Source organism: Bombina bombina, chromosome 6 (assembly GCF_027579735.1).
Source record: "Bombina bombina isolate aBomBom1 chromosome 6, aBomBom1.pri, whole genome shotgun sequence".
In the NCBI taxonomy this organism is placed as follows: domain Eukaryota; kingdom Metazoa; phylum Chordata; class Amphibia; order Anura; family Bombinatoridae; genus Bombina; species Bombina bombina.
Genome location: NC_069504.1, coordinates 317164972 through 317191164, shown reverse-complemented (window position 1 = coordinate 317191164; position 26193 = coordinate 317164972). Strand labels below are relative to the sequence as shown.

The 26193-nt window shown below is 38.7% G+C and overlaps 1 protein-coding gene across 1 annotated transcript in view; it reads left to right on the top strand.

Moving 5' to 3' along the window:
* Positions 1-26193, top strand: part of OTOGL (otogelin like) — a 410237-nt gene that overhangs the window by 340178 nt on the left and 43866 nt on the right. The window contains exons 46-48 of the mRNA XM_053719241.1: positions 12228-12332; positions 14974-15014; positions 15559-15622. Of these exons, the coding sequence (XP_053575216.1) occupies positions 12228-12332; positions 14974-15014; positions 15559-15622 (210 nt within the window). The remainder of the gene's footprint in view (positions 1-12227; positions 12333-14973; positions 15015-15558; positions 15623-26193) is intronic.

Here is a 26193-nt window from a genome sequence, read left to right as displayed (position 1 = left end):
GCAGACCGCAGCCTCAGCCGCTGCTTCCTAACCCCTGTTTCCGGTGAGCCTGAAGGCTTGGGCGGAAACAGGGTGATTAGAGGCCATTCGGCCGTTGTTAAATCGGCTCCATAGACACTTGATATGCTGCTGAGGGATCTTGTTTAGGCAAGATCATGTTTGAAATTAATTTAAAGTTCATTTCACCTGTCTTTTCTAGCAGGTCTCTAGTGAGCGTTCCTTCTATTTACATATACTGTATATTTAAATGGCCCAATACATGATATCTGGCACAGCAAATATGAGCTAATCGAAATGCAGAAAAACAATAAATGGAACCACAACACTGAAACAAGGTTGTAAAACGTTATCACCAAATCCGTGTAATTGTAAAATATTTGCATGTCTATTTTGTTATGTTAAAGTAGTAGTTGCTGGATAGAATGGTATTGATAGTTTAAATCTCACAGATGTACAAAAGGGGTTGATCATGGAAGTTCCAGAGTATTCCGGGAGGGTTCTTGAGGTGTAGTCAGGAGTTGTCGTTAAAACCGTGACTTAGCATGTGGGATTTAAAAAGATGTGGTTGGTTGTGTGAATTGCCCGTGGTCATGATGCCGGTATTTTTAGCAGTGGATGTGGCTTAATGGTGTGGGAAATTTAAGGGACAGTGTAATGTAATTTGTTCTCCCTTTTAATGCGTTCCCAATATTGTATTTACCTGTTACCTGTTGGAGTGTAGTAAATTGTTTACTAATCGCTCCTTTATCTTTTCTTTTTTTTGCCATTTGCTGATTGTGTCTGTTGTATACCGACCTATACTGACAATTTCAATACTTAAGAAATTGTTATTAAAAAGCTATATAAACAAGGTGGTTTAGATGAAACCCTACTCAAAGTGGATGTGTGACATAGCTGTACTAAAATGTTAATTTTCCATTGTCCTCTCTAATTATTAGTCTTTGAGATAACAGTAAGAAATAAGATAAGGGGGGGGGGGGCGGAGCCAAATGGCAAAGTGAGCAGACGTGCATGCCTGCAGCTCCTCTGCCACAAATACCTAAAAATGGACAAATACTTCACTTTTTAATAGCCTAGGGACTGAACTTGGGCAGAGACTGAAGACAAATACACCTAATACCCTCTTGGAGTGCAAAAACTGGATTTATGGACTTTTTGATCTATCTTAGTGGCGGCACATTCTAGGGCCTATAACGGCTCACCAGGTGGTGTGGACGCAACTCTAACATTTGTGTGACATCTCATTCCCAATATTAACCAAATGGATCCAGAGGCAGCACTATACAAATTTGAGGATCGTGTCTGTGGGCTGCTAGAAGATCATTACTCAGAAATTGGCCAGCTATTTGCGCATCTCCTTGAACAGATTGACAACCTACGTGGCGTGCAAGATGGCGGCGATAACCTAGGAGCAACCGGAGTAATCCTGCCGCAATTTTCACCTGTAACTGGCAACCCCATACCTCTCAAAGCGGCACATGTTCTAGCAGGAGAGACATATCCTTACTCTAGCTCTGACGATGCAAACTTACCAGAGAGCATACTAAAGTTGGGCATTCGACACATCACGCTGGATCCGGAGGAGGGAAAAGATGCAGAGTCCGGCGCTTATATCTCCAGGAGAGCGACACCCCACATGCTGTCCCGCATAGCCGATCTGGTCTTTACTACCCGCTCGGGGTTAGCGGTGCACAATTCCCCAAGATGTTGCCAGGGAAACATACTATGGGATCTCTGCAACGAGCGCTATGTCTCCTTCAATGTGGTGGGCATCGGCTGAAGCCGTGAGGTGCAAGCCTGCAAAAGAAAGACTTAAGTAACTGTCCTGTTGATGCACGCCTTTTTTATAATTAACAAGTTTTAGTTCTAGAGTTTGGCTCACCGAGAGGTTTATTACTCCTTAAGTTGGACATATGATAATCTATCTAAGACTGAGGTCCTGCTTTATTAACATGTCTGATGAGATATCTGATTATATGCACATGGACCTAATTTAATTACGTTTTCATGCTTCTCCTTGTTTGGAATATTAGCAATACCTATATTGCCAGCTAGTCACTGTTAACCCATGTTCTCCTATATCTTATGTGACTTTGGCATTGTTTTACGTTAGACAATCCTACATTAAGGTGGTTGCTATGTGTTTAGATAAGATTGAAATTGCTCATGCCTCCTCAGATACCGATGTATAACTCACCCTGTTATGATATTTATCAGTTCCTTTACTGCACACCCTCTTTATTATGCGAAGTTCTAGAGTGCTTTCTATTATAATATATTTACCCACTAATGTGAGTTTTAACTGCATAGTTTAAATAAGGAGTGCCACCTATAGTTACTATCTTCCTTCTTATTGTACTAAAAAATTCTATTCTATTCAGATATAGGAAGGTATGGTCTTATAGTTAACTATCATCTGATTCTGTTACAGCTGTGTGTATTAACTCTAGAGTTTTTTTTCTTTTTTTTTTCTCTTAAAGCCCCTCATGAAATAAGTTGCTGCAGCCTTGTAATAGTGACATATAACATTAGCATACTTATATATGCTCACAAATTACAGTTGGAAAATGTTTGTACTTCCCAAGTCAAAGCAGCGATAGCTGTTTCTTTCTCATCCCCTTACCTCACGCCATAAATACGCTTATCGGTCACTCCTGATGCCCCCTAGGTATATAAGATTACTGCTAGCTGCTGTACCAGAGTCTTTTGTTTATCCATTTGAACAATATAGCCATACAACAGATTTCTATAGATCCTATTATTTCCATAGTATATGTACAGCTCCTCGCCCTCATATGCACTTGCAAAAGTGTTGTCACATTTTAGGAAAGATCTTAATATAATAATACTATTAGTAATCTCAGTCAGTGAACATTATGGGTAAGCACTTCTTCTAATATATATATTTGCAGGCACGGGTATGATGCCCACTTACCCTATGACCTGGAATTCCTAAGTTTCAGCCGGGCACTTATAAGCCCATACATTGCAGCAATATTTTTAAAAAATAATTTTAATATATACGCAAAGGTATCGGTGGCCACTGCCATTAAACCTCCTAAGTATTGACATGCTGTTTAAGCTATCTGTTATGAGTACTGCAACTACTATAGCCCCAGATCCTTTATCGTTTATGCCTTTTAATTCCTTTACTGCAAGCTAAGATTATAATAGCACTATCATACATGCCCAGACTGGGCCTCAGTCTTAATAAGTAGGCTTGATATTTTTGTTTGACGTTTAGCAATGCCCAATTGTGATATATTTTTACTTTTTAACTACTATACTATTCCCAGGTTTCTGTTTTACAGAGCCACTAGCTCCCATGACATCTCTCTACCGAATGTATCTCCCCTCATCCTTTCCCGCTCTGCATCTGTGAGCGGGTCATATCCACCATCCCTCAACCGTCTCTGTCCAGTGGTGACAATATCCCTGAGGGGAGATACTGCATTAATGCTCCAATAATGTAATATAGACCTCATCCTAACCAGATTGGAGCTATACCTGCTCTTTCTTGATGCGCATTACGAATTACACTTAACTCCCGTATAGCTTAGTCTTGCACGCCACACATTATGTTATAATAAATAATTGACATAGTCAATTAACATCTCTATGGTCTTCCGCCCCCCCCCCATTGTTGTTGACCATAGCTAGTTACATTGCTATCCTTATAATTTTCATCAAATAACTTAAGTACGTAATAATATGATTACATAGAAAAATTATTTGTATTCACTCCTGGCCAGCAGGAGGAGGCAAAGAGCACCCCAGTCATTCTCTTTGCCTGTGTCAGTGGAGGATGTGAAGTTGTTGTCTGAAGATATTTATTCCTTTTTCGGGTACTTTTCCCTGCAAGCAAGGATTTGGGTTTAGCTGTGTCCACGTCAATCTCTTCAGTAAGAGTAGTGGTGGCTTTTAAGCAGTTAGAAAGTGGTGAGGTGGTCCTTGCTTTGCTTTCTAACATATTTGCTGCCCTTGGTATAGAAAGCCAGAGTTGGTTACTCTGTTCTTTCTTTTTCTACAGGTCTCTGATAGGAGTATGTGTCCCTTCACTCCTTGTGAGCTGTCTTCCTGCCCGACAGCTGCAAATGCAGGTAAGTGCTACTTGTCTTCTAGATATTGGAGACTTGCACTATCTATTTTTATTCTGCATTAATTTCATGGGACATTTATAATCCTTTAGTGAGGATTCTTTGGGGCAGTTTGCAGGCACTATTTGTATGTGGAAAGAGACTAAAGGGTTAACGGCCTTCCTTATAGGTTTGGGATGGCCTCTGACCTTATGGCTATATGATTTTTAATTTCATAACATTTTATGTGGGGAATGTTTTAAACGGTTACTCCGTTTTTTACTTTAGAGTATGAAACGTGTGCTTTTTTCATATTGCGCAGTTTCTTTTGAGGCCGCTCACGTGACCCCCCGTTCTTCCGCTTCTGAGCGGAGCCGTGTCATTTCTGTGAGTTTCTCTTCGTTGCGGCTATGAGATATCGTCTGGCCGATATCGCTCAGTCTCTGAAGGTTACGGTAGGGCACCTCAGCTTCTGATGTGTAGAGGTGTATTTTTTTATTTATTTGCCTAGAGTGTTGAAGAAAATATTTTTTTTCTTAAAATGACATTCCTTACTTTTTGGCCCTTTATCAGCTATGGATAATGAACAGGAGTCTGTTCCTTTTGATAAATGCTTTTTATCTTTAGAGGCCAAAATTGTCTTACCTATGCAATTTTGTTCCTCATGTTTAGAAAAAGTTTTAAAATGTAAAGATAAATACCTTTATTGGTGTGAATCAAAGGGCTGCTCTTGGAGTAGGGTCAGGATTCCTAGAATTTTGTCTTTTCTCCAGGATGGTCTGGAGAAATGGTTGTCATGCAGTTCTCTGAAAGGTCAGATTTCTGCATTATATATACACTTTTACATAAGCGTCTGGCGGATATGCCAGATGTTCAATCTTTTTGTCAAGCCCTGGTCAGAATCAGGCCTGTGTTTAAACCTGCTGCTCCTCCTTAAAGCCTTAACCTAGTTCTTAGAGTTTTGCAACAGGCTCTGTTTGAGCTAATGCATTCCATAGACATTATGGGGGGTAGTTATCAAGCCGTCAACCTCAAATAAGCTGGAATTCCGCAGCGTATTTGTGGCGAGGCTGATACGCCTTAGTTATCAAAGGCTCGAGACCGGCAAAAGTAGAATTTTGTGACGTAAGCATCGATCCGCCGGACTCCGTCCGACACAGATTGATTCTTACGTCACTCCAGATGTTCCGCACACAAGTGCGGCACATTCTCACTACTTTTGCTAGTTATCAAAAAACTAGCAGGTACGCTCGGCACTTTTACGGCCCAGCGTACCTGGTTTTCAATCCGCCACCCCTGGAGGCGGCGGATCCCATAGGAATCAATGGGAGTCTGACCATAGCGAAAGTACAAGTTCGCTGCTGACAGACATCCCATTGATTCCCATGGGAGCTGTCTACACCTAACACCCTAACATGTACCCCGAGTCTAAACACCGCTAATCTGACCCCCCCTACACCGCCGCAACTAAATAAAGTTATTACCCCCTAAACCGCCGCTCCCGGAGCCCACCGCAACTATAATAAATGTATTAACCCCTAAACCGCCGCTCCCTGAACCCGCCGCAACCTATATTAAATGTATTAACCCCTATCCTGCCCCCCCCTACACCGTCGCCACCTATAATAAATTTATTAACCCCTAATCTGCCCCCCCTACACCGTCGCCACCTATAATAAATTTATTAACCCCTATCCTGCCCCCCACTACGCCGCCGCCACTGTAATAAAATTATTAACCCCTAAACCTAAGTCTAACCCTAACCCTAACGCCCCCCTAACTTAAATATTAATTAAATAAATTAACTCATTAACTAAATGAATCCTATTTAAAACTAAATACTTACCTTTAAAATAAACCCTAATATAGCTACAATATAAATAATAATTATATTCTAGCTATTTTAGGATTTATATTTATTTTACAGGTAACTTTCAATTTATTTTAACCATGTACAATAACTATTAAATAGTTATTAACTATTTAATAGCTTACCTAGCTAAAATAAAGAGAAATGTACCTGTGAAATAAATCCTAACCTAAGTTACAATTACACCTAACACTACACTATACTTTAATAAATTATTCCTATTTAAAACTAAATACTTACCTGTAAAATAAACCCTAAGATAGCTACAATATAATTAATAATTATATTATAGCTATCTTAGGATTTATATTTATTTTACAGGTAACTTTGTATTTATTTTAGCTAGTTAGAATAGTTATTAAATAGTTATTAACTATTTAATAACTACCTAGCTAAAAGAAATACAAAATTACCTGTAAAATAAATCCTAACCTAAGTTACAATTAAACCTAATACTACACTATCATTAAATTAACTAAATAAACTACCTACAAATAACTACAATTAAATACATGGAATCAGCCAATCGGATTGAGCTCGCATTCTATTGGCTGTTCCGATCAGCCAATAGAATGCGAGCTCAATCTGATTGGCTGATTGGATCAGCCAATCGGATTGAACTTGAATCTGATTGGCTGATTCCATCAGCCAATCAGATTTTCCTACCTTAATTCCGATTGGCTGATAGAATCCTATCAGCCAATCGGAATTGAGGGGACGCTATCTTGGATGACGTCCCTTAAAGGAGCCGTCATTCGTCGTAGTCCGTCGGTGAAGAAGGTGGTTCCGCGTCGGCGGAAGGAAGATTCAAGACCCGGCTTGGAAGATGACTTCGCCCGGATAGAAGACCTCTTCAGCGCCTCTTTGAAGATGACATCGGCCGGATCGAAGACTTCTTCAGCGCCGCCTGGATGATGACTTCATCGGATGGAAGATTTCTTCAGCGCCGCTTGGAGGATTAACTTCTTCCGCTCCGGATGTCCTCTTCAGTTCCATCGGTGGCTCGGCTGAGTGAAGACGACTCAAGGTAGGATGATCTTCAGGGGATTAGTGTTAGGTTTTTGTAAGGGGGGTTTGGGTTAGATTAGGGGTATGTGGGTGGTGGGTTTTAATGTTGGGGGGGGTTGTATTTTTCTTTTACAGGCAAAAGAGCTGAACTTATTGGGGCATGCCCCCACAAATGGCCCTTTTAAGGGCTGGTAAGGTAAAAGAGCTTTGAAATTTATTTAATTTAGAATAGGGTAGGGATTTTTTTATTTTGGGGGGGTTTGTTATTTTATTAGGGGGCTTAGATTAGGTGTAAGTAGCTTAAAATTGTTGTAATATTTTTAACATGTTTGTAACTTATTTTTTTATTTTTTGTAACTTAGCTTTTTTTATTTTTTGTACTTTAGTTAGTTTATGTAATTGTATTTAATTGTAGTTATTTGTAGGTAGTTTATTTAATTAATTTAATGATAGTGTAGTATTAGGTTTAATTGTAACTTAAGTTAGGATTTATTTTACAGGTAATTTTGTATTTCTTTTAGCTAGGTAGTTATTAAATAGTTAATAACTATTTAATAACTATTCTAACTAGCTAAAATAAATACAAAGTTACCTGTAAAATAAATATAAATCCTAAGATAGCTATAATATAATTATTAATTATATTGTAGCTATCTTAGGGTTTATTTTACAGGTAAGTATTTATTTTTAAATAGGAATAATTTATTAAAGTATAGTGTAGTGTTAGGTGTAATTGTAACTTAGGTTAGGATTTATTTCACAGGTACATTTCTCTTTATTTTAGCTAGGTAAGCTATTAAATAGTTAATAACTATTTAATAGTTATTGTACATGGTTAAAATAAATTGAAAGTTACCTGTAAAATAAATATAAATCCTAAAATAGCTAGAATATAATTATTATTTATATTGTAGCTATATTAGGGTTTATTTAAAGGTATTTAGTTTTAAATAGGATTCATTTAGTTAATAAGAGTTAATTTATTTAGATTTATTTAATTAATATTTAAGTTAGGGGGGCGTTAGGGTTAGGGTTAGACTTAGGTTTAGGGGTTAATAATTTTATTACAGTGGCGGTGGCGTAGTGGGGGGCAGGATAGGGGTTAATAAATTTATTATAGGTGGCGACGGTGTAGGGGGGGCAGATTAGGGGTTAATAAATTTATTATAGGTGGCGACGGTGTAGGGGGGGCAGGATAGGGGTTAATAGGTTTAATATAGGTTGCGGCGGGTTCATGGAGCGGCGGTTTAGGGGTTAAACTATTTATTTAGTTGCGGAGAGGTGCGAGATCAGCAGGATAGGGGTTAATAATTTTATAATAGAGGGCGACGGTGTAGGGGGGGCAAGATAGGGGTTACTAGGTATACTGTAGGTGGCAGCGGTGTCCAGGAGCGGCGGTTTAGGGGTTAATACATTTATAAGAGTTGCGGCAGGGTCTAGGAGCGGCGGTTTAGGGGTTAATACATTTATAAGAGTTGCGGCAGGGTCTAGGAGCGGTGGTTTAGGGGTTAGTAACTTTATTTAGTTGCGGGGGGCTCCGGGGGTGCCGGTATAGGGGGTAGAACAGTGCAGTTTAGTGTGAGTGCTTAGTGACAGGCTAGCAATAAAGCTGGGAAAAAGCCGAAGGGCAGCGAGATCGGATGAGTGATAACTGTCACAGTCCGCTGCTCATCGCCCCGCGGCTTTTTGACAGCTTTATTTGATAACTTAGGCGTATTTTTTCAGGTCCGCGGCGGCGAAGGTAGGCGAGCTTAGGCGGGCGTATTGGGCCGGCGAAGTCAGAAAAGTAGACGGCTTGATAACTACCCCCCTAAGCTGTTATTTTGGAAGGTTTTGTTTCTTATTGCTATTTCTTCTGCTAGGAGAGTTTCCGAACTCTCGGCTTTGCAGTGTGATTCGCCTTACCTTATTTTTCATGTGGATAAGGCGGTCCTTCGTACTAAATTGGGTTTTCTCCCTAAGGTGGTTTCGGATAAAAATATTAATCAGAAAATTGTTGTTCCTACTCTCTGTCCTAATCCTTCTCATAAGGAACGTCTGTTACATAACTTGGATGTTGTGCGCACTCTAAAATTTTACCTACAGGCTACTAAGGATTTTCGCCAGTCTTCTGCCCTGTTTGTTTGTTTCTCTGGAAAGCGTAAGGGTCAGAAGGCCACTTCTACTTCTCTTTCCCTCTGGTTGAGAGGTATGATTCATTTTGCTTATGAGACTGCTGGACAGCAGCCTCCTGAGAGAATTACAGCTCATTCGACTAGGGCTGTCTCCTCTTCTTGGGCTTTCAAAAATGAAACTTCTGTGGAACAGATTTGCAAGGCGGCAATATGGTCCTCTCTGCATACTTTTTCAAAAAAATTTCAAATTTGATACTTTTGCCTTGTCTGAGGCCTCTTTTGGCAGAAAGGTTCTTCAAGCAGTGGTGCCTTCTGTTTAGGTCTACCTGCCTTGTTCTCCCTCCCTGTTCATTCCGTGTCCTCTAGCTTGGGTATTGGTTCCCACTAGTAATTGGAATGATGTTGTGGACTCTCCATGTCTTAGGAAAGAAAGTAAAATGTATGCTTATCTGATAAATTTCTTTCTTTCGGGACATGGAGAGTCCACGACCCCACTCTTAAGATTAGACAGTATTTTTTTATAAACCTCAGGCACCTCTACACCTTTGTGCTATCTTCTTTTTCCATTTCCCTTCTGGTGAATGACTGGGTCTTATTTGTTAAGGGAAGTGACACTTAACAGCTTTGCTGGCCAGGAGTGAATATCCCACTAGTAAGTGGAATGACGTTGTGGACTCTCCATGTCCGGAAAGAAAGACATTTATCAGGTAAGCATACATTTTATTTTCCGGTGGCAATGTTGCAGGGACTATTTTTTTATGAGATATTAGTTTCACAAATAAGTTTTATTAAATATAGGCCATTGTCCCATCTGTCATCTTCTATATCTATTTTACACAGGGTCACCTCTAAATGCTCTAGATATAGTGTAGCAGATAATCTGAGATTAAAGGGAATTATCAAACAGAAAGTTTATTTAACAGAGATAATAAAATTCTACAATGCAATAATTCATTGTAGATGTATCAGAGAAGGTAAATTCTGACAAGCAATATAACAATATCAGAAATACATACAACAATAGATGATACTTAGCTTGGGTTAGTAGATAATGCATCACACTCTGAGGATGAAGATCACAGGATGGGACACAGGATAGAGCTTACACATTACTAAATGTTCATCACCTGCATTTTATACACTGCCCTCTCCATTACCCTCCTTGCTGTTACATTAGCTGTTAAGCACACGATTACAGAAAAATGTATTCTTTGTTTAAAAAAATTCCACTGAAAAGAGAAAGCAACCAGTATCTGTCTCTGGCAAAGTAGAAGTATATTCAAACACAATAAGAATTTGGTCCACAGAAATATAATGTAGTTGTGTTTATGGGGTCCATTTATCAAGCTCCGTAAGGAGTTTGTGGGCCCGTGTTTCTGGCGAGTCTTCTGACTTGCCAGAAACAGCAGTTATGAAGCAGCGGTCACAAAGACCGTTGCTCCATAACCCTGTCCGCCTGCTCTGAGCAGGCGGACAGGAATCGCCAGAATTCAACATGATTGCGTACGATCGGGTTGATTGACACCCCCTGCTGGCAAGTCTGCAGGGGGCGGCGTTGCACCAGCAGCTCTTGTGAGCTGCTGGTGCAATGCTGAATATGGAGAGCGTATTGCTCTCCGCATTCAGCGAGGTCTTGCGGACCTGATCCGCACTGTCGGATCAGGTCCGCAAGACCTTTGATAATTCGGCCTCTTAATGTTTTAAAATATGTACTGAATGAAATAATGAAAACAATGTTTAGGTTTGGTACAAATTTCACCACAGTGCTTATTAATATAACAATACTTAGCATGTAGTCTCTGTGCTCTGGACAATACATCCTCAAATTGACCTTCTCCAATTCAACGTGCAATTCACTAGAGACACAATGAGATTTATCTAAAGTTTTACATCTTTAGGTTTAATGTGCGCATACAAAGAGAGAAGCACTTTACCAGGAACAAACACCAACTCAATAGCTTGTTCTATGGCAAGTTATCACCCAGGAGCAACCTCTTTTAGCTCAGTTGTGCTTTTCACAGAGGAAAACTTTCCTGAAGTATATCATTCTGATCCTGCTGAGAAAGGTCAGTCCAGGCCCGAAATACCAGGCAATTATCCTCTGAATAAGGAACATGTCATCCCCAGGTAATTGTTTTGGCCTTCTGTGGGCCTCCTCAGTGAGGTACAGCCATATTCCGCTATGAGGAGTCCATGTCTGGTTCCCCTATCACCCTTAGGGAGACTTCCCCAGGGTGATAATACAAATGCATACAAAGAGAGAAGTGCTCTACCAGGAACAAACAGCTCAGTAGCTTGTTCTATGGGGAGTTACCACACAGGAGCAGCCTCTTTTAGCCCAGTTGTGCTTTTCACAGAGGAAAATTTTCCTGAAGTATATCAGTCTGATCCACCGAGTAAGTTCAGCCCCGAAACACTAGGCAACTCTCCTCTGAACAAGGAACATGACAACCCCAGATAATCATTTCAGCCATCTGTGGGTCTCGTCAGTGAGGTGCAGCCATATTCCTCTAAGCACACTGGGCAAGGAGTCCACATCTGGTTCCCCCATCACCCTTAGGGAGACCCCCCCAGGGTCATAATACAAATGCATACAAAGAGAGAAGCGCTCTACCAGGAATGAACAACAGCTCAATAGCTTGTTCTATGGCGAGTTACCACCCAGGAGCAGCCTCTTTTAGCAAAGTTATTTAATTGAGATCATACTAAGTAATTGTTTTTAGAATGCTACACTTGGACTAGGAGAATAATGAACTACTGCTAGACGGTTTGAAAAATACCATGTATGTTCAGCTCTGGGTGTTGAGTTGGTGCCACTCAAATTGTTCATATAAATTGGCGTATTTATAAGTAGTATTATTTATTGGTTGTTAAATCCTTACATTCCTGGGGGTTCCATATCTCTTTCCTTTTGCTTGTATTGCTTATCTTTCTTCTTCCGCCACACATCTGCACGCTCTCATACTTCTACTCTAGCTTTCTTTATTATCTCCAAGTAGTGTTTCATAGCACTATGTTCCCTTTAATCTTCCTCCTACCATAAATGTATCAAATCTTTCTTATAAAATCTTGATTTATCTCATTATCTCAAAGGAATAACAGGATTGGATGATATCATACTCCAAACATGTTCATAGTGCAATATTTCTTCCCCTACAGTATGTGATGAAAATCTCTGCCCTGCACCACAGTTAGTTTGCTTGACTGACACTAAACTTATAAGGAGGAATCTTTCAGGAATGTGCTGTCCCATTTGGCAATGTGGTTTGTATTTTTGTTTACTACTTTGATTTATGCAATGCTTATGCTTTATTTAATCGTACTGTCTTCATAAACAGACCATAACATACATCAGCTTTATTTTGGAGGAGAAATCATTAAAGGGACATTAAACTGCTGGGCACAACTACTCTTATGGGGTCGATTTATGAAGCAGCGGATGCTGCATCCGACCCACTCTACTCCACTGCTTAACCCGTCCGCCACCAGATACGATTGGGTTGATTGGCACCCCTGCTAGTGGCCAGTTGGCCGCGAATGTACAGGGGGCGGCATTGCACAAGCATTTCACTAGAAATGATTGTGCAATGATAAATGCCCCTTTAACTGTTGCTACTCACTATGCTATTGCTTTTCCTACTGTTGCTGCAGCTCCCTTTAAAATTGTGTTCCTATTTTAACCCCTGAAAAGTTCTCCGATGCTGCAGCTCCACCTCTTTGTACTGGGGGCTGCCATCTTGGAGCACAGGTATTCTCACACACTGTGATTGAAGTAGAGTGCATTTACATATCAGTCTGACAACTTAATAATGTGCTTAGTAATGAAAGACAAAAGAGAACAGAATGAGTCATAATACCATTATTCAAAAAATGTAAGGGAATTCAGCACTTTTTTGGAAAGAAATTAAAGTTCTTTATTAGTGAAAATATTTATTTAAAAAACACTTCCCACATGTCACAGCATGGAAATCACAGAAGGTACTCAACAAGAGATCCTAGATGTAAAATACATACACATTCATATATACACAATAAGACATGAGTACAAAATAGCAATATAAAAGATGGATAAAGTTACTAAGGAGATACAGAGACTGGCAACATCCTACTGACTACAGGCCTCACCAGATTTCAAGAGAGAAATGCCTACTCAGAATACAACTGGGATCTATGCCATCCCTCACTGCAGGTACAATAATAGCAGCAAAATCATAAGCATGTGGATCAAACATACAGATAGTCATGCAAGGCAGATATGAGGAAAAGAATGAAAGGGCAATAGAGTTAACAAGCAGTTTGCCAAGTGAATGTTATCTGCAGCAGGTATATACAAAAAGAGCTGACGTGTACAGTAAAGCTGAGTGCTTTTATTAAATGTATTTTGTGTAACTGTAAAACTGTAAAAAGCTCACAAGTCATGCACACTAACTCCAAGCAATTAATACAGCTGTCAAAATGTGTGCAATATTACTGATCTGTGAGTGTGCATAGCTTCAGTCACAGGCTGTGAGAATACCTGAGCCCACGATGGCCTCAACCCGTTGAAGGTGTAGGCTGTTGCTTTTTCTCATTAGTGATTGGCAAGGTGTTTGTGTTGCTCATAAGACCATCAGGGCCGGACTGGGAATAAAAAGCAGCCCCAGAAAATTTAGAGACCATCCCTATTTTTTGTTTACTCTGTTTAAGACACACCCCCCATTTTTCTCAAATGGGATTACTGGGATACTCCTTCCCCCAAGTTTTGTTTTTGAGTTATATTATATTAATTTGTATTAAGAAAAAAGTTCCTGATGATTGATATATGCACTCTAAAGCCTGCTTGTATACCATAGCTTTAAAGGTAGGGATATGATAATTAAAGGGACATTGTACACTAGATTTTTCTTTGCATTAATGTTTTGTAGATAATTCATTTATATAGCCCATACAGTTTTTTTTGTTGTTGTTGTTTTAACCCCTTAATGACCACAATGTTCCCTATATGTCACTGGTCGTTAAGGGTTTTTTCAGGACATAATAGCACAAGTCTAGCAAGAACACGGTATTAATTCCCTCCCTCCAGCAGGCTTTGTGGAATAGAGCAGTCTCAACGCTGGTGGCAAGACCGCGATATAAAACAATCAAGTCCCAAAAAAAGGCCAGCGACATACAGGGTACGTCGCTGGTCCTTAAGGGGTTAAAAATGCATAGTTTTGCTTATTTTTAAATAACATTGTGCTGATTTTGAGATTCCTAACCAAGTCCCAAAGTTTTGGAAGCAGACTGTCTACCTACTCCAGCTTGCTCCTGTTTGTGTAAAGGGTCTTTTCATATGCAGGGGAGGAGGAGGGGGGTGAAGGGTCTCCTCTTTTTGCTTTTCAGTCCATTTCAGTGGGTGTCCCAAACTAAAATTTTCAACAGTGCTAAACTGGGACCTTCTAAGTAAGTTTTTTAAAGGTTTTATACTGGATTTTTATATCCGCATCTGTGCATATAATTCTTTATAGTAGTGTCAGTTACAATATATGAAAATTGATGTACACTGTCCCTTTAAAAGCAGGGCATTGTTACCTAGAACTCATATACAGCAATCAATATGTATCTGAATTTAAGCCACAGGAAGAATTGTTTTTTTTTTAAATAGAAATGTAAATACATTGAATGAGTTTGATATAAACCTACTATAGAAATTTTGCAGTAAAAAGGTTTTAGCATAAATTGTTCAATTTAAAATTGTTAACCTGAACAAGCTATGTACTAATTTAAGTAGCTGTTATTTGCTTCATCATAACTATACTATAGCCCTTCATAAAACATTTAATTACACTGTGCTATTTTGCTGATGGATGTCAAAAAACATAAATAGGGATGACTTCCATATTGCTAGTAAGTTGTCTAAATAATGTGTTTTTTGTTTTTGTTTTAGAATGCAACTGTGAAAGTGTTATACCCCCAGAGTGCCAATTGGTATGAACATTATATTTGTGTCTAATTATTAATTAGCAACATGCACAAAATATATTAGCATATGCTTTAAACACATAAGTATAGGCAAGCAATAATACAATAAGAAAGTGCTCTGATGCAGATTTATTTCACTTTAAATAAAAAATTAATTAAGCTGAAATCACTTGTTTAAAAATGCTTTAAAATTGAACAAACTGAGTCAGTTCCCAAATTGTTCTATTATATTTACAGTATTCTTACAAAACATAAAATAACAAATCCTTTATAATCAATTCAATTTAATTTAAAAGTTAAGTATATTTAGTAAAAAAAGAATTTTTTCGAAGAAATCAAGAATGTGAATTTAATAACATAGCTGAGCATCAGAAAGTTCCTAAATAAAATGTAGTACAAATTTTTGGCAACATGTTTAGAATTATCAGTGAGAAGCTCTAAAAAATTATTTTAGCACAGAATTCCAATCCAAGACAGTGAAGATCAATCGCTTCTATTTAGCTTATTAAACTGTTTTATAAGATTAACTATTTCTTTTAATATTAAACAGGGAGAAATACAAAGGATTGATACTGACCATCAAAGTCCATGTGGATGTTCCCATTATGTTTGTGGTAATGTCTTTTGTTTTCTGATCCATCTGTGATTAGGTACATTTTGAATATGTAAACAAAAATGAAGTTATGAGTATTTAGAAATTATCAAAACGACTCACTATTGGGCGATTGCATTTTGCTTGTATTGAACTTTTCATTTGGTGCTTTACATTACAATGAACTTCCTGGTGCTGTTACTGAATTGAGTCCACTTAGATTCAGTGCAGAGGGTCTAAAAGCCTTTTCACTGTCTTAAATGCGCCAAGATGTTATTAAAATAAAGTTATAACCCAAAAGTGCCACAAATTGAGTTTTCTTTGCAATTCTGTTTTTTACGGTTATATCTTGATTTTTTTTTTTATTACAGAGCAGCAAGATTTAAAAATGCAGTACTGCTATTTCTAAAGCCTTAGACCAGGTGGTAAAATGACAGCTTTGATTGTCAGCTGTTACCACATCACCACCCTTACTATGGGTGTCTGCAAAAAGTTCAGGGGTAGGCTGCAAAAAAAGAATTGTGCCCAGACAATAAATACACACACGTCACATATATATATATATATATATATATATATATATATATATATATATATATATATATATATATATATATATATAAATAAAAAGAATAAAGGTGGCACAAGGTTTAAAAGGCTAAACCTTTATTTTGGAGCAACGTTTCGGGGCTCCTGCCCCTTTCTGAAGCTAGTTTGTAAATGAAATACATATGCCTCTTATAGGGCCAAAATAAAACAGGTGACCAATTACAAAACATGGGAGTGTTTAACAGGTACTGACATCATCACATATCCTGTGAAAAAGCAACATATACCAAAAACAAATGTAACCCCTTACACCCCATTGAAAGAATTGGAAACCTATTAAAAACAAATGCAGCAAGTTGCTGACTATACAACATAGCAGTTAGAAAACATAATGCAAAAACAATTATCAATAAGCATATTATACATACATTGCTAAACCATATGGATATTATACTTTATGTAGACATTTTTTTTTTCTAGATCAAAGAAGAAGATCAAATTCTCTGTTTAACCCCTTGGGGTGCAGAGTATTTAGAAGCCAGATCCATTTTGCTTCTCGGTTAAGGAGGTCCCTATGTCTGCCACCCCCTCTAAGTCTCTTGGGGGCACTGTAAATTATCATATACCTTAGCTGATTGGCCTGGTGACCCATCTCAGCAAAAAGTGCTGGGACTGTTAGATGTAACATCTTATCATTATGAATGGTCGACTTATGTTGAAAGATGCGATCTCTTATCTTTTGTGTCATCTCGCCAACATATAGTAGCCCACATGGGCACTTAAGCGCATAAATAACATAAGTCGAGTCACACGTGTCATACCCTTTAATCTGGTACTTTCTCCCCGTGTGTGGATGGGAGATCACTCCCCCCTTGATGATATTGTTACATTGGGCACACCCTAAGCATGGTAATGTGCCCTCCTTAGGGGTCACAAAAAATTGTCGTTGAGTGCCACTACTAGGCTTAACTGATATGGCATGAACCAATTTTCTGCCTATTGTATTGCCCCTTCAATAGGAGGCTCTGGGAACTTCCTTAAATTCTTTGATCTTTGGGCAAGTCTCCCGTAGAAGGTACCAGTGTTTTTTAATGATGTTATAAACGTTCCTGCTCAATGTATTATATGAGCTAACAAAATTCAATCTAGTCTGTTTAGATGTGTTTTTTTTGTAGGTATGTTTTGTCTGACTGGGCGATTTTTTAGAGAGTTCTCAATTAGATCCGGTTCAAGAGCATCATAGCCCCTGCTAACAAATTTGCTCTTCATGTTCTCGGACCTGTCTTGTCTAATGAGAGGGTCTGACACTATTCTCTCTATTCTCAGTAGTTGTGCTGTGGGCACACTTTGAAAGACTCGTGGGGGATGGAAGCTGTTCCTATGTAAAAGTGTGTTCCTATCTGATGGCTTCACAAAAAGGTCTGTAGCTAGTCCGCCATCCTTTTTATAGACCATAGTATCCAGGAATTCCACTCTCTGCATATCCATTTTGCTACTGAATTTCAAAATATATATAAAAATCCCACTAGAAGATGCACTCTCACCAACTGTAGACAGCTGCCAGGATGCTGTAGCAAATATAAAAAAATACCAATATAAATATAAAATGGAAGTCATGGAACAGAGTTTAATATCACTGACTCATTACATCCCTTCTTACCATTATAACTTGTGCAGAGGGTCCAACTATACAAATAAATATATAAACCTGTGAAAAAGGGTCAGACGATAATCCCAACGGCCTTCCCCAGTGTGTACAAGGGGTTTATAGCCTCATACAAGCAGCACACACCTCTACATCGTGCAGAGTGTCAGACCATACAAAGTATTTGCCTGGGACACATATTCACACACACCATGGAGGAGGGGGTGTAGCCTCATGCAACACTTTCTGCCTTCCAGGAAGCTCACTCCCCATTACTGTACAATGGATGCTGGGAATTAGAGTCCAGAACTGAAGAATCACAAAACTGAGAATTTAATGTGGGTGGTGACCCAAATAAAGTGGTGGGTGACTCTTATCTATTTAATACAGAACCTTTGTGTATTTAACCTCTTAAGGACATATGACGGAATTTTTCCGTCATAAAACAATTGAGCAAACTGAAAGCTGTGTCCTTAAAGGGTTAAAGAGGTTTGTGAGATGCAAAGATAGAGAAAGCATTACATCTCATAAGCTGTAGCCTCGCCATTTTAGTAAATCTGTTCCATTGTGCACCATACCCATTTAAGGAATTATAGTGCAATTCATGCTAGCACTATCAACCTTGCAAGTATGTGTTTATCCCCCACAAAGAGCTTAAAGTGAGAGAACTCCTGGTCCTGTGTGGACATTGCTAGTGAGCTAGTTGTCAAAATAGAGCAATTTTTTTTTTCACTATAATGTCCCTTTAATACCTGCAGCTATAAATAATAAAATATGCAAACCATGCTGTGTTAATCCACTGACACCTCGTACAATGCAAATACATTTTGTTGTATTAAAATATTAAAAATGTGGCTGAAACAATAAATTTACTTGGTAGAGAATTGTGTTATTTTGTAAAAACAATTAACAATTTACACTGCAAAAATACCAGCAGCAAGTCTGCCAGTTGTGAAAAACATTATTTTCCAAAGTTGGCTGCGTTTTAACCTATTTTCTTCATTTAGCTATTAATAGCTTCCAAACTCACAGGGTTCTGTACAATTATACAGGCAAAACTGGCTGACAGTGAGGTCTGCAGTGCAAACTCTGGCCTAGATTTGGAGTTTTGTCGGTAACGACCCGAAAAACTAACGCCGGCTTTTTTCTGGACGCACCATAAAAATAACTCTGGTATCGAGAGTCCACATAAAGGCTGCGTTAGGCTCCAAAAAAGGAGCGTAGAGCATTTTTAACGCAGCTTCAACTCTCGATACCAGAGTTGCTTACGGACGCGGCCAGCCTCAAAAACGTGCTCGTGCACGATTCCCCCATAGGAAACAATGGGGCTGTTTGAGCTGAAAAAAAAACAAACACCTGCAAAAAAGCCGCGTTCAGCTCCTAACGCAGCCCCATTGTTTGCTATGCGGTAACCCTTCCTACGTCTGCACTTAACACTCTAACATGTACCCCGAGTCTAAACACCCCTAACCTTACACTTATTAACCCCTAATCTGCCGCCCCCGCTATCGCTGACCCCTGCATATTATTATTAACCCATAATCTGCCGCTCCGTAAACCGCCGCTACTTACATTATCCCTATGTACCCCTAATCTGCTGCCCCTAACACCGCCGACCCCTATATTATATTTATTAACCCCTAATCTGCCCCCCACAACGTCGCCTCCACCTGCCTACACTTATTAACCCCTAATCTGCCGACCGGACCTGAGCGCTACTATAATAAAGTTATTAACCCCTAATCCGCCTCACTAACCCTATCATAAATAGTATTAACCCCTAATCTGCCCTCCCTAACATCGCCGACACCTAACTTCAATTATTAACCCCTAATCTGCCGACCGAATCTCACCGCTATTCTAATAAATGTATTAACCCCTAAAGCTAAGTCTAACCCTAATACTAACACCCCCCTAAGTTAAATATAATTTAAATCTAACGAAATTAATTAACTCTTATTAAATAAATTATTCCAATTTAAAGCTAAATACTTACCTGTAAAATAAATCCTTATATAGCTACAATATAAATTATAATTATATTATAGCTATTTTAGGATTTATATTTATTTTACAGGTAACTTTGTATTTATTTTAACCAGGTACAATAGCTATTAAATAGTTAAGAACTATTTAATAGCTAAAATAGTTAAAATAATTACAAATTTACCTGTAAAAGAAATCCTAACCTAAGTTACAAATAAACCTAACACTAGACTATCAATAAATTAATTAAATAAACTACCTACAATTACCTACAATTAACCTAACACTACACTATCAATAAATTAATTAAATACAATTGCTACAAATAAATACAATTAAATAAACTAGCTAAAGTACAAAAAATAAAAAAGAACTAAGTTACAAAAAATAAAAAAATATTTACAAACATAAGAAAAATATTACAACAATTTTAAACTAATTACACCTACTCTAAGCCCCCTAATAAAATAACAAAGCCCCCCAAAATAAAAAAATGCCCTACCCTATTCTAAATTACTAAAGTTCAAAGCTCTTTTACCTTACCAGCCCTGAACAGGGCCCTTTGCGGGGCATGCCCCAAGAAATTCAGCTCTTTTGCCTGTAAAAAAAAACATACAATACCCCCCCCAATATTACAACCCACCACCCACATACCCCTAATCTAACCCAAACCCCCCTTAAATAAACCTAACACTAAGCCCTTGAAGATCATCCTACCTTGTCTTCACCATACCAGGTTCACCGATCGGTCCAGAAGAGCTCCTCCGATGTCCTGATCCAAGCCCAAGCGGGGGGCTGAAGAGGTCCATGATCCGGCTGAAGTCTTCATCCAAGCGGGCCAGAAGAGGTCTTCCATCCGATTGAAGTCTTCATCCAAGCGGCATCCATCCGGAGCGAAGCGGCAGCATCCTGAAGACCTCCACCGCGGAACATCCATCCTGGCCGACGACTGAACGACGAATGACGGTTCCTTTAAATGACGTCATCCAAGATGGCGTCCCTCGAATTCCGATTGGCTGATAGGATTCTATCAGCCAATCGGAATTAAGGTAGGAATATTCTGATTGGCTGATGGAATCAGCCAATCAGAATCAAGTTCAATCCGATTGGCTGATCCAATCAGCCAATCAGATTGAGCTTGCATTCTATTGGCTGATCGGAACAGCCAATAGAATGCGAGCTCAATCTGATTGGCTGATCGGATCAGCCAATCGGATTGAACTTGATTCTGATTGGCTGATTCCATCAGCCAATCAGAATATTCCTACCTTAATTCCGATTGGCTGATAGAATCCTATCAGCCAATCGGAATTCGAGGGACGCCATCTTGGATGACGTCATTTAAAGGAACCGTCATTCATCGTTCAGTCGTCGGCCAGGATGGATGTTCCGCGGTGGAGGTCTTCAGGATGCTGCTGCTTCGCTCCGGATGGATGCCGCTTGGATGAAGACTTCAATCGGATGGAAGACCTCTTCTGGCCCGCTTGGATGAAGACTTCAGCCGGATCATGGACCTCTTCAGCCCCCCGCTTGGGCTTGGATCAGGACATCGGAGGAGCTCTTCTGGACCGATCGGTGAACCTGGTATGGTGAAGACAAGGTAGGATGATCTTCAGGGGCTTAGTGTTAGGTTTATTTAAGGGGGGTTTGGGTTAGATTAGGGGTATGTGGGTGGTGGGTTGTAATGTTGGGGGGGGGGTATTGTATGTTTTTTTTTACAGGCAAAAGAGCTGAATTTCTTGGGGCATGCCCCGCAAAGGGCCCTGTTCAGGGCTGGTAAGGTAAAAGAGCTTTGAACTTTAGTAATTTAGAATAGGGTAGGGCATTTTTTTATTTTGGGGGGCTTTGTTATTTTATTAGGGGGCTTAGAGTAGGTGTAATTAGTTTAAAATTGTTGTAATATTTTTCTTATGTTTGTAAATATTTTTTTATTTTTTGTAACTTAGTTCTTTTTTATTTTTTGTACTTTAGCTAGTTTATTTAATTGTATTTATTTGTAGCAATTGTATTTAATTAATTTATTGATAGTGTAGTGTTAGGTTAATTGTAGGTAATTGTAGGTAGTTTATTTAATTAATTTATTGATAGTCTAGTGTTAGGTTTATTTGTAACTTAGGTTAGGATTTCTTTTACAGGTAAATTTGTAATTATTTTAACTATTTTAGCTATTAAATAGTTCTTAACTATTTAATAGCTATTGTACCTGGTTAAAATAAATACAAAGTTACCTGTAAAATAAATATAAATCCTAAAATAGCTATAATATAATTATAATTTATATTGTAGCTATATTAGGATTTATTTTACAGGTAAGTATTTAGCTTTAAATTGGAATAATTTATTTAATAAGAGTTAATTAATTTCGTTAGATTTAAATTATATTTAACTTAGGGGGGTGTTAGTATTAGGGTTAGACTTACCTTTAGGGGTTAATACATTTATTAGAATAGCGGCGAGATTCGGTCGGCAGATTAGGGGTTAATAATTGAAGTTAGGTGTCGGCGATGTTAGGGAGGGCAGATTAGGGGTTAATACTATTTATGATAGGGTTAGTGAGGCGGATTAGGGGTTAATAACTTTATTATAGTAGCGCTCAGGTCCGGTCGGCAGATTAGGGGTTAATAAGTGTAGGCAGGTGGAGGCGACGTTGTGGGGGGCAGATTAGGGGTTAATAAATATAATATAGGGGTCGGCGGTGTTAGGGGCAGCAGATTAGGGGTACATAAGGATAACGTAGGTGGCGGCGCTTTGCGGTCGGCAGATTAGGGGTTAATAAGTGTAGGCAGGTGGAGGCGACGTTGAGGGGGGCAGATTAGGGGTTAATAAATATAATACAGGGGTCGGCGGTGTTAGGGGCAGCAGATTAGGGGTACATAAGGATAACGTAGGTGGCGGTCGGCAGATTAGGGGTTACATTTTTTTTCGAGTATCTGCGATGTGGGGGGACCTCGGTTTAGGGGTACATAGGTAGTTTATGGGTGTTAGTGTACTTTAGAGCACAGTAGTTAAGAGCTTTATAAACCGGCGTTAGCCCAGAAAGCTCTTAACTACTGACTTTTTTCCTGCGGCTGGAGTTTTGTCGTTAGATGTCTAACGCTCACTTCAGAAACGACTCTAAATACCGGAGTTAGAAAAATCCCATTGAAAAGATAGGATACGCAATTTACGTAAGGGGATCTGCGGTATGGAAAAGTCGCGGCTGGAAAGTGAGCGTTAGACCCTATTTTGAGTGACTCCAAATACCGGCGGTAGCCTAAAACCAGCGTTAGGAGCCTCTAACGCTGGTTTTCACGGCTAACGCCAAACTCTAAATCTAGGCCTCTCTCTGGCAGGCAAAGGGTTAATTGGACATCTTAACGCCAATAACAATTTAGATTATTTCATTTTTGTATACTGATTCTAAACACATTTTTTAAAGGGACAGTAAAGTCAAAAGTAAACATTCATGATTCAGATAGAGCATGACATATTATAAACTACTTTCCAATTTACTTCTATTATCAACTTTGCTTTGTTTTCTTGGTATTCTTTGTTAAATAGTAAATCCAGGTAGGCTGATGGGAGTTTAGGAGGGTCTTTAGTACTCTATGGCAGTAAAGTTTGCTACTATATATTTCATTGCTACAAACAATGGTGCAAACACGGCTGCTATACAGCTAAATACACATGCATACTCCTAAGCCTCACCCAAGATTACTCTTTAACAAAGAATAGCAAAAGAACTAAGCAAAATTGATAATAGAAGTAAACTGGAAAGTTGTTTAAAATGTTGTCTTAATTGTATCATTAAATGCTGATGACCTATTGATTTTAGTAAGAAACTCAAACTGAAACTTTGCAAAAATGATTAACATTAGCAAATGTTTTGGAGAGATTTCAGTGTACAAAATAAATACCTCTAAAACAAGGGTTTTATGGATAAATCAAACCAGAAATACCAAACTAACGGCTAGATTTAGAGTTCTGCGGCCAAAGGGGTGCGTTAGCTAAGCGTGCTTTTTTTCACCCGCACCTTTTAAATACCGCTGGTATTTAGAGTTCACAGAAGGGCTGCGTTAGGCTCCAAAAAGGGAGCGTATAGCATATTTACCGCCACTGCAACTCTAAATACCAGCGGTGCTTACGGACGCGGCCAGCTTCAAAAACGTGCTCGTGCACGATTCCCCCATAGGAAACTAATGCAGCCCCATTGTTTCCTATGGGGAAACACTTCCTAAGTCTGCACCTAACACCCTAACATGAACCCCGAGTCTAAACACCCCTAACCTTACACTTATTAACCCCTAATCTGCTGACCCCCTATCGCTGACCCCTGCATATTATTATTAACCCCTAATCTGCCGCTCCGTACACCGCCGCAACCTACGTTATCCCTATGTACCTCTAATCTGCTGCCCTTAACACCGCCGACCCCTATATTATATTTATTAACCCCTAATCTGCCGCCCCCAACGTCGCCGCCACCTACCTACAATTATTAACCCCTAATCTGCCGACCGGGCCTCACCGCTACTATAATAAATTTATTAACCCCTAATCCGCCTCACTAACCCTATAATAAATAGTATTAACCCCTAATCTGCCCTCCCTAACATCGCCGACACCTAACTTCAAGTATTAACCCCTAATCTGCCGACCGGACCTTACCGCTACTCTAATACATTTATTAACCCCTAAAGCTAAGTCTAACTTTGACCCTAACACCCCCCTAAGTTAAATATAATTTAAATCTAACAAAATAATTTAACTCTTATTAAATAAATTATTCCTATTTAAAGCTAAATACTTACCTGTAAAATAAACCCTAATATAGCTACAATATAAATTATAATTATATTGTAGCTATTTTAGGATTTATATTTATATTTAGGTTAGGATTTATTTTACAGGTAATTTTGTAATTATTTTAACCAGGTACAATAGCTATTAAATAGTTAATAACTATTTAATAGTTACCTAGTTAAAATAATTACAAAATTACCTGTAAAATAAATCCTAACCTAAGTTACAATTAAACCTAACACTACACTATCAATAAATTAATTAAATACAATACCTACAAATAAATACAATTAAATAAACTAACTAAAGTACAAAAAATAAAAAAGAACTAAGTTACAAAAAATAAAAAAATATTTACAAACATTAGAAAAATATTACAACAATTTTAAACTAATTACACCTACTCTAAGCCCCCTAATAAAATAACAAAGCCCCCCAAAATAAAAAAATGCCCTACCCTATTCTAAAATTAAAATAGAAAAGCTCTTTTACCTTACCAGCCTTCAGCCAATCAGATTGAGCTCGCATTCTATTGGCTGATCGGAACAGCCAATAGAATGCGAGCTCAATCTGATTGGCTGATTGGATCAGCCAATCGGATTGAACTTGAATCTGATTGGCTGATTCCATCAGCCAATCAGAATTTTCCTACCTTAATTCCGACTGGCTGATAGAATCCTATCAGCCAATCGGAATTCGAGGGACGCCATCTTGGATGACGTCCCTTAAAGGAACCTTCATTCGTCTAGTAGTCGGAAGAAGAGGATGGATCCGCGCCGGATGTCTTCAAGATGGAGCCGGTCGTCATCGGATGGAAGAACATAGAAGATGCGGCTTGGATGAAGATGTTTGCCGGTCCGGATCGACTCTTCTGCCCGGATAGGATGAAGACTTCTGCCCGAAGATGGAATTCTTTAGCCGCCGCTTGGATCCAGACTTCAGCCGGAGGATGGACGTCACTCTTCAGCCCCCGCTTGGGCTTGGATGAAGATTTTGGAGGCTCTTCTGGACAGATCGGGACCCGGTGTGGTGAAGACAAGGTAGGGAGATCTTCAGGGGCTTAGTGTTAGGTTTATTTAAGGGGGGTTTGGGTTAGATTAGGGGTATGTGGGTGGTGGGTTGTAATGTTGGGGGGGGGTATTGTATGTTTTTTTTTACAGGCAAAAGAGCTGAATTCTTTGGGGCATGCCCCACAAAGGGCCCTTTTAAGGGCTGGTAAGGTAAAAGAGCTTTTCTATTTTAATTTTAGAATAGGGTAGGGCATTTTTTTTATTTTGGGGGGCTTTGTTATTTTATTAGGGGGCTTAGAGTAGGTGTAATTAGTTTAAAATTGTTGTAATATTTTTCTAATGTTTGTAAATATTTTTTTATTTTTTGTAACTTAGTTCTTTTTTATTTTTTGTACTTTAGTTAGTTTATTTCATTGTATTTATTTGTAGGTATTGTATTTAATTAATTTATTGATAGTGTAGTGTTAGGTTTAATTGTAGATAATTGTAGGTATTTTATTTAAGTAATTTATTGATAGTGTAGTGTTAGGTTTATTTGTAACTTAGGTTAGGATTTATTTTACAGGTAATTTTGTAATTATTTTAACTAGGTAGCTATTAAATAGTTATTAACTATTTAAT